This window comes from Triticum aestivum, chromosome 2A (genome assembly GCF_018294505.1).
Source record: "Triticum aestivum cultivar Chinese Spring chromosome 2A, IWGSC CS RefSeq v2.1, whole genome shotgun sequence".
Classification (NCBI taxonomy): domain Eukaryota; kingdom Viridiplantae; phylum Streptophyta; class Magnoliopsida; order Poales; family Poaceae; genus Triticum; species Triticum aestivum.
In genome coordinates this window covers 141,485,834-141,495,272 of record NC_057797.1, presented here as the reverse complement: position 1 = coordinate 141,495,272, position 9,439 = coordinate 141,485,834, and the positions used below count along the sequence as shown (strand labels likewise).

Genomic DNA, 9,439 nt, shown 5'->3' with positions numbered 1-9,439 from the left:
AGTCGAGTGAATCCTCGTTGGTCGACTGGAAGGCGACCTCTTCTAAGGATGTCCTGGGGTAAGTTACTTGGATCAGGTCCATGACCCTACCCTAGGTACATAACCCCATCACCTGGACGCCGAGGCGCATGGAGACCGGGGGGTCCTCCTCCTCGTCCGGCGGCTCTCCCTGCCTCCACCTCCGCCCCGTCAAGCCGGAGCCCCAGGGCACGCCTGTCAGCGCGCGCACCCGCAGCTCCGGCGTCCGCATCGGCGACAACGCCTCCCCCACCGGCCGCTTCGTCCTCGTCGAGCCCAAGCCGGAGCCCGGCCTCCCCACGGAGTACGAGAAGATAGCCCGGCGCGGCTTCTCCGACGAGGACGCCCTGCGGTGGGCGCGGGACGATTACCTCCGCGACGAGATGGTCCGGCAGCCGGGCCCTGGAGGAGATCGCCGCCCGCAAGCGTGGGTGCGAGGACGAGCACGACATCGTGGTCCTCGACAGCGATGACGACGACGACGCCCCCGGATCGTCCAACCCGCCGCGCCAACCGGGGGAGGGATGCAGCAGGGACGGCGGAGGTGTAGGCGGGGGCGACGACGACGACGACGACGGCGGCGGTGACTACACGCGGTTCTACAACCTCCTCGGCATGTAGAACCGCGTGGGCGGGCAGCGAGGCGGGCGGCGAGGGAGACGGCGGGGGTAGCCCGCGGTAGTTTTTTCTTTTTTTTGTAAAATATGTTTAAATTTGAACGATCTCGCCCGTGTTTGCGTTCTGTTTGCGCCGAATTCGAACACTTTAAAAACCCGTGGGGGGCCGCGACTGGGGGGCATCACGCCCCTAGTGCGCAGTTTAGCGCCGGTGCGCTCCATGGGACGATTTTTTGCCCCTCTTAGAGGCCAACGGCTGAAGATGCCCTCACTCTCCCACAGGCCACAGGCCCGCGGCCGTTGATACAAAAAAGATTATAGTACTACAAAACACCTAAATAAAACTCCGCACGCTCCCGTGGCAGGTCAAAAACCCACGCGCACCCCGCACATCGCACGCCCAAAGCACACTCCCTCCGGCCGCAGCTCCTGTAGACCTGTACCGTGCCCACTGCCCACTCTCTTCACTCCCCTCCTTCCACCCCCTGCTCGAGGCACAGCCCCTTCTGCTACCGGAGCTCTCCACCGCTCTCTGCGCCGGCGTTCTCCAGCTCGCCATGGAGGCGCCGCTACTGGTGGCCGCGCTGCTGCTGCTGTCCTCGTCCCTCGTCGTCTCCGGTGAGCCGCCCGCAGCTCCGGTCTTTCTCTAGCATTTCTCCCCCCTTTTCTTGGATTTTTCCCGGGCTAGCAGTCTATAATAAGCAAAGACTCCTTGTCTATTTTGTTGTCGGTGTTTCTCTTCAGCTTCTTCGGTGCTTGTCTGGAGCCACTGCTCCTCTATTCTTCATTTTTCCAGTGGAATGATGTACTAGTACTGATGCTCTTGTTATGTTCATCACTCATCAGTGATTATTATGCTTGAAAGATCAAAAGATCTGCTCTCCTTTTTTTGCAAGAGAGGCCAGCCTTTGCATTTATGCTCAACTTGGGCCATGATTTCCCACCTTTTTCCTAGATTCCCTTCTCCCACTTCCATGCCTAGGGAGGAGATGGTAGACCGCCAGCCACATGCCTAGCTCCTGTTCTTCTTCCATCTTCACGGAATTTGTTCTCAGGTCCATTTTCCAAAAGTAAATAAAAGCATTCACCACCTTTATCAGGAGCATATATTCCGTTCTTCCTTTCTTTCTTTGCTGTCAGCAAGGTGCCAATGGAAAAACCCGGCGTTCTCGCCCATCCTTTCTGCTCTTATCTTCGTGCCGCTTTTGTCACATTCCTTGGCCACAATTTTGCTACGCACATCAAGAGAAACTGACAGAAACGCGCCACCTTTCTTGGAAACGCCTGTGTTTAATCTTGGAAACGCCTGTGTTTAATTGCTAGTAGCTCCCGGCCATTTGACCTTTGGCTGGCATGACTGATCTTGGCTGCTGCTGGCGTTGCTTGGCAGATTTCTGCGTGTGCAGGTCGGAGCAGCCGCAGGCGGCGCTGCAGAAGACCATCGACTACGCGTGCGGGGCGGGGGCGGACTGCAACTCGATCCACGAGCAGGGGCCGTGCTACAACCCCAACAACGTCGTCGCGCACTGCTCCTGGGCGGCCAACAGCTACTTCCAGAAGAAGAGGGCCATGGGCGCCACCTGCGACTTCGGCGGCACCGCCCTCGTCGTCTCCACCGACCCAAGTAAGGGATTCATTGGCTCCTCGGACATATTTGCCCACCGTTTAGATTTTGCCCCTGCATTCCGGTTCAAGAATTCACTGTGACCGTCGTTGAGTAACTGGCACTGCATGCGTGGACTGTGCAATGGTCTTTTATGTAGAAGCTCTGTCACTCTGGTCTATGTTACTGTACGTACTAGTCAGTGTCACATTTCAGTTGTGCCGTTAGGGCAAGAAAAGGAAATTGCCAGGCATCTGCTCCCTCCATACTTGCAAAAATGTCTTATATTTTGGTACAGAGGTAGTAGTTACTAGTGTGTTTATCAAAGCTTTACTAGGGTTTATGAGTAAAACTGTCGTGTCTATTTCTCTAAACGGTCTGCAAATAATTTTAACACTTTGGATACGTAAGTGCTACTGATATATATATATATATATTTGCAGCCAAAGGTATTTGAATATTATAATCCACATTTGATTATGAAATATAGATATAGTAAATTTATAATCTCTAGATTGTGACTTGTGCACGGTTCTTTTATTATTTTCTTGGCCAATCAGACAAGCATTTTTTTCAGAAAAAAGTAGACCCCTTTAAGGTCTCTTTGATCCGCAGGATTAAGCAAAAAAGCAAAGCTCAACAATAAACACACTGATTGCTCTTTGAGAAAAAAGTTGTACTACTTAGAACCCTCCTCAACAAAAACATCAACCGCCCAAAAGATGTCGAGGAACTACCCACTGATCATCGCTGAACCACATCGCATCAAATTCTCATCAGCGAGGAGGGCCACATCAATCAGACGGATAGGCCAGTGTTGAACGATCCGTAGATGCCAGCCTCTTTTCCATTGAAACCAATCTCCTAGAATGATTCCTTTGTTTTTGCTATGAGCAATCAAACACCATCTGAATCCTATCATCAAGGCGGCATGGCATTAAAATCCTTCTTTATTCCTATTGCAACGTTTTGAATGATTCTTGAGTTTCTTACATACTGATGCATTATGGTCTTGCTGACATGCAGGTTCTTCAGGCTGCTCCTACCCCTCAAGTGCAAGGTACTACACCATTACATTTTCATTTGAAGTGCACACACAGTATCAACCGATTGGGGTCTCATATGCTGCATTTTTAGAACCAGCATAATCGTCGAATCAGGGTTGGTAAACACCGTTTCTTTCTTCATCACATAGTGCTGCTGGAACATCAACGACTCCGACCGGGGCTGGGACTGGGATCGGAGGCACACCAGGGGGAACTGGAGGCACCTTCACGCCCGGTGCCGGCACTAGCACCGGTGGCATGGGAGGAACCGGCACGGGGACGGACACTACCACTGGGTTCGGCGGCCTGGGTCCAACCGGCACGAGCAACATGGACACGGCCGCAGCCGGCTTGCATCCAAGGTCCGGAGCGCCTGCCTTCCTTGCCGTGCTCCTCTCCTTCCTGTTCCTGGTATTCGCATGAAGCTGGATCGCTCGCTCGAATTTGCCCGGGGTAGAAGAAAGAAACCGCTTTAGTAAGCTTGTTGCAGGGCTAGTCGGATCTTAAGGACAGAGGATGAAAAACCTGATATATCTGAAGGTGTCATCCTGTCCAAATGAAGAAGAACAAGAACAAGAAAAACCCTGCTTCCTTCTTGTCTGGTGTCAATGGCATGCACATGGTTTGGTGCCTTTTGTGTCCCTTGATCTGATCTCTTGCTCTGTAATTTGGTAGGATGGCCGTCGCTTTCGTGCATGGACCCTTGTCTTCCTTCCTCTTTTTTTCTCTGTTCGTCTTGTGATTCTAGGGGAACTAGTACTAGGTTAGTTGTTCAAGGCTGGCTGGAGTGAGGATGTTGTTGGAACAATGGCATACTAGTATCAAGTTGCGATCGAGTTCTTGTCCTTTCTTGCTGTCTTACTGTCAAAGCTCTTCTGAAGTGCGCGAGACTGTCTCACTGTCATGATCGTCTGAATGCCAAGCTGGTCACTCTGCTCCGGATGGCTTGAAGGGTAGGTGTATGTAGATCGTGGGGATGGCGCAGTGGACTTTGTGGTGGCCGTTAGGTTGGGTGGCGTGGCGCATCAATGCGACACTGAGACCATGGTCCATTTCTAATGACATCCAGGCCAGGCGGGCTCCATCTTGCTGTCACGGCTCGTTGCCTAGCTCACCGTAGACGCCCACCAGATCTACCACAGCCTATCCGCACAAACGCAATGGGCAGCTGCGGGCGGTGGCTCCCGTACGAGAGCGTCCCCGATGCAGCTAAGGGCGTCTCCGGCCGCGCCATTAGGAAAGCCTCCTCAGCCGATTTTTTCGCGTCGGCGCCAAAAAACGGCTCAGTCGCGCCTCTAGGAGCCCGATTTTCGCCGGTCTGGGCCGAAAACAGCGCCGGTGGACCCAGACCGAACCCGGCGCGCTGGGGGGCGCCCGGGGCCGCCGGGACGAGCTGTTTTGGCGCGAAAAAGCCGATGGCCAGCCGCCTCGTCTTCCCCCAACGGCCTCGGTTCCCGCGAAAAATCAATGGCAAGGCTGCCGCCGGTCAGCCTTGCCATTGATACCTCACCGGCGGCGCGTCACGGGACGGCGCGCCGACGCCTCCCCTCCCTCGCACGCGTACACACGGGTGCGGCGCGGCTATATAGCTGGTGGCCTGTACTCGTGCACTCGCCTGTGCCCACACCAGCCCCGCCCCTCGCCGCCGCCCAGCCCCTCCCTCTCCCTACCTCTCCCGAGCGCCGCCGCCCAGCCCCTCCCCCTATCTCTCTACCTCTCCCGAGCCTGTCGTCATGGCGGAACGCTTCTCCGGAGACGAGGCGGCGGCCAACGGCTTCGGCCGCCGTTCGCTCCGCGAACAGGAGTCCTGGCTCCTGTTCCAGGTGAACATCCTGGCACCGCCGGACATGCGCGCCGGGCCGACAGGGTGGAAACTCAGCGCCGGGGGAGTGCCCATTCCCCCGTTGCCCGACGCCGTGGCGAAGCCGAAGTACTTCGCCGAGGAAGTCGAGGTCGTGCGCGCCTCCGTCACCGACGTCCAAAGACGGAGCCGGGGCTCGCGCCGGTGAAGACGGAGTCGGGGCTCGCGCCGATGAAGAAGGAGCCGGCCGCGCCGGTGACGACGAAGCTCGACGACGATGACGCGGCCCTGGAATGGGCGCGCAGGGACTCCATAGCGATGGAGAAGGAGCGTCTGGAGAAGGCGAAGGAGCGCCAGTGCGCCGCCCTGCTTCGCTTCGCGGAGCGTCAACGCGGCCGCGACGAAGGCGGAGTCGTCGTCATCTACGACAGCGACGACGACGACGACGATGTGTCACCACCAGTCCGCCATGGCGACGCTGGGCAGGGGTCCAACAGGGGCGCCCGCGTCAAGGAGGAGAAGGCCGACGACGACGATGGCGGCGACGGCGGCGACTTCAGCCAGTTTTCCCTTCAGATTAGTTTATGTATATGTGCTATGTAATGAAAATCCGCGAACTTCGCCGAAATGTGCCGAAATTTATCGTGTTTGGCCGAAATTTATCGTGTTTAAGCCAAACTTCACCAAACTTCTTTTATTTTAAAACGTGCCCGAGGACGGCTCTGGGGCCGGCGGCTGGGGACCAACTCGTTTCCAGACCCAATTTTTACGCCGGCTCACCCTCAGGCGGCGATTTTAGGCGCCCCCTGAGGGGCCAACGGCTGGAGATGCCCTAAGCACGAGCGAACCGTGCCCATGGAGTCAGCCGGCAGAGTTGGTGCTACACTGGATGGTATGATTGTGCTGCCAATGTGGCGATGAATGATCGGGCGCATGGACCATTTGCGCCGGTGTGGGCTGTACGGTGGCGCATCTCACTTGGGGTGTTCCGTGCAGGCGCACATGGCGGCTCGCGGCGAGCGGCATGGCATGATTCATCGGCGTGCGCAGGCCAGGCCAGGTCTGGCCGAGTTAAGGTGGTGGGGTAGTGATGGCTCGCAGAATCAGGCGAGCGTGCAATGAATCGACTGTGCGCGGCAGCGGGAGCGGCGGCAGGGGTGCGAATCATGGCGTGGCGCGCGTTGCGGGCTACCTGGTACAGTACCAGTAGGCAGTAGTGCCTCTGCTCCGCCTGCGGCGTGTGCGCGGAATAGTATAGTAGAGGTCTCTCCCTACAAGAAAACCACCAACGGAGACCCTTAAACAATTTTTCTCAATGAAGGTAGCTTCTACGCTTTAATAGGCCCTTCTAAAGAGGATCAGTTGAGAATCCTCAAATTTGGCATGTGTAGAGTCACTGGAACAGGTTTTGTGTTGCAATTTGATGAATGGAAAAAAAAGGAGCCTCAGGGTATGCCGTTGACTCAGATTTGGGTCCGTTTCTCGGGGGCGTCATCTGAACCACTGGATAATTTTTTGGTCACATGGAGCCTGGGATCCCTGCTTGGCAAGACGGAACAAGTGGATATGCCCTTCACACGCACTCATGGGGTGGCACATTTGCTTGTTAGTGTGGCTAACATTGAGTTCTTGCCGGATGTGGTAAGATGGACTCATGAGGGTATGGTGTACTTGTTGGATGTTGAGTATGAGGATCCAAACTTGTTTCAGGACTTTGAGAAGGTACAACATATGGATACTTCTGAGGGTGGAGGTGACTCCGGGAACCAGGAGGATAATGCACAAAACAATGGTGACAAGGCTAGAGGGCCTTCCACTTCGTCTAAAGCAGGAGAGCCGGTTAATGAGAAGTCTCCGGTTTCTGCTCTGACCAACATGCTGCAGCTTGGATCCTTGGGGGCGTTCTCCGCGCCTCCTCGTCTTTGGAGTGATCGAGTTGATTTGGACGACCCGGCGGAACATCTTCCGCCGGTGGTTGTGGGGTGTGAGTCTTTGTTTGTGCTGGATGGACATGCTGGAGTCGGTAGACAGGAGGCCGCCATTGCCTCCTCTTCACCGTTGTGTACGCTGGAGGTGGCGACTGCTTTGGACGCCGTGGCGGGAGGTGGCGGGCAGATGGCCCGGCCCTCTTCTTCGCCTTCTTCATCTTCGCCGAAGGGGCCCAAGGAAGGATCGGTGGCCATGGGTTCCCACGGGGGACCGGAGGACCTCGGAGGGGCATGCGGGCAGGAGGCCTGCGCACCCCTTTCTACCCCTCAGGCGATGGCCCCCCGGAGCCTCCGGTGGCACCATCACCGGTGACGTCAACCCTGGTGGGAGGGTCGCCTGGGGCTGGCAGCCAGAGGCCCCGTTCGCCCTTCATTTCAGGTGCTACGGTCGCGCCCGTGGCTGGTGGGGCTCCCGTGGCGTCCCCGGGATCCGGGCATTGGCCGATGCCATGGGAGGCTTCGGGGCCTCTTGGTGACTCTTCGGTTGTTCCAGTTCAGTTGAGCTTGGTTGGGGGTCGGGCAGGAGGCCTTACCCCAAACATGGCTACACGGGAGGAGGTCATTGCTTATGGAGGGATACCGGATCTTGTTTCTGAGGGGCGGCGGATGAGTAGTCATCTCCAGGAGCAGCCGGATGTGGATGACATGCAGCTAAGGTGCGCTATGTGGACGACCAAGCTTCATGACATTGAGGTCACTACTAGTATGTCAGTCAATACATCAAATTCCATTCTTCATTTTTCCAATGATGAGATTATTCACAATGCAAATCAATTAGGGGTTTCACTAGGTAATAATGATAGTGAAATCACTAAATCAGTTAATGATATTCTTGATCTCAAAGCGGAGCGCGCTTTGGAAATGATTCGCAACATAGCAGCTGTTAAACCCATGAATGATGCTGAGATAGATGCGTTGGGTGTCAGAGCTGTTGATAGTTTTTGTGCGGATCTTGCCCCTTCACTTCCTGAGACAGAGGAAGTAGAGGGAGTCGGGTCCCCTAAGGCCTCGATCCATGTTGATATTCCGGAGGTTACTTCCCCAGAGCGCGGTTCTGAGGACCGACGGGAGGATCAGAATAAGCCTAAGCGGAAATGGAAACAGAAGGTTTATCCAGTTTCGGCTGTGCGTTGAAGTGCTAGGATCCATACCTCTAAAAAAATCATGATGAAATATGAGAGAAATTTTTTGGAATAGCAGAGGTCTTAAAGACTTGGCTAAAAGAAGGTTTCTAGCGGAAGCATCTATTGAATAGTAGTTGGATTTTATTGCCCTGTCCGAGACTGGAAGGGATAATTTCACCCCCCCCCCCCCAATTTCTTAGCACGTTATTGGGGGGTATCGACTTTGACTGGCACTGCCTACCTCTGAGAGGAAGGTTAGGAGGGGTCCTACTCGGGGTTAAGTGTGACTCGTTGGAAGTTCGGAGTGTGGTCATGGGAGAGTTTGCGGTTAAGTTTCGGGTCAGATCAAAGGCCGATGGATTTAATTGGGCATTGGTGGCGGTATATGGTGCCGCACAGCCAGAACTCAAGCCAGATTTTTTGGCCGATCTTTTCCGCATTTGTGGTGGCGAACATCTCCCTATCCTCTTTGGGCGCGATTTCAACATTATTCGAAGGAAGGAGGAAAAGAATAATGAGAATTTTGACGGTAGATGGCCGTTTATGTTCAATACTATAATCGAAAGCTTGGATCTTAGAGAGATCGAGCAATCTGGTAGGAAATTCACTTGGGGCAATTCGCTACCTAATCCGACTTTTGAGAAGCTGACCATGTCCTTGCTAGCGTCGAATGGAAACAGATGTTCCCCCTTGTAACAGTCCATGAAGGAAATATGCCCTAGAGGCAATAATAAAGTTATTATTTATTTCCTTATATCATGATAAATGTTTATTATTCATGCTAGAATTGTATTAACCGGAAACATAATACATGTGTGAATACATAGACAAATGGAGTGTCACTAGTATGCCTCTACTTGACTAGCTCATTGATCAAAGATGGTTATGTTTCCTAACCATAGACATGAGTTATTATTTGATTAACGAGATCACATCATTAGGAGAATGATGTGATTGACTTGACCCATTCTGTTAGCTTAGCACTTGATCGTTTAGTTTGTTGCTATTGCTTTCTTCATGACTTATACATGTTCCTATGACTATGAGATTATGCAACTCCCGTTTACCGGAGGAACACTTTGTGTGCCACCAAACATCACAACGTAACTGGGTGATTATAAAGGTGCTCTACAGGTGTCTCCGAAGGTACTTGCTGGGTTGGCGTATTTCGAGATTAGGATTTGTCACTCCGATTGTCGGAGAGGTATCTCTGGGCCCACTCGGTAATGCACATCACTATAA

General features: G+C 53.9%; 1 protein-coding gene across 1 annotated transcript; it reads left to right on the top strand.

The window, feature by feature from the left end:
- The first annotated feature begins 983 nt into the window (after window positions 1-983).
- On the top strand, window positions 984-4,130 carry LOC123188031 (PLASMODESMATA CALLOSE-BINDING PROTEIN 3). The gene is made up of 4 exons (XM_044600060.1): window positions 984-1,253; window positions 2,026-2,259; window positions 3,265-3,298; window positions 3,434-4,130. The coding sequence occupies exons 1-4, from the start codon at window positions 1,193-1,195 to the stop codon at window positions 3,705-3,707; spliced, it is 603 nt and encodes a 200-aa protein (XP_044455995.1). The 5' UTR covers window positions 984-1,192; the 3' UTR covers window positions 3,708-4,130.
- Window positions 4,131-9,439: the final 5,309 nt, after the last annotated feature.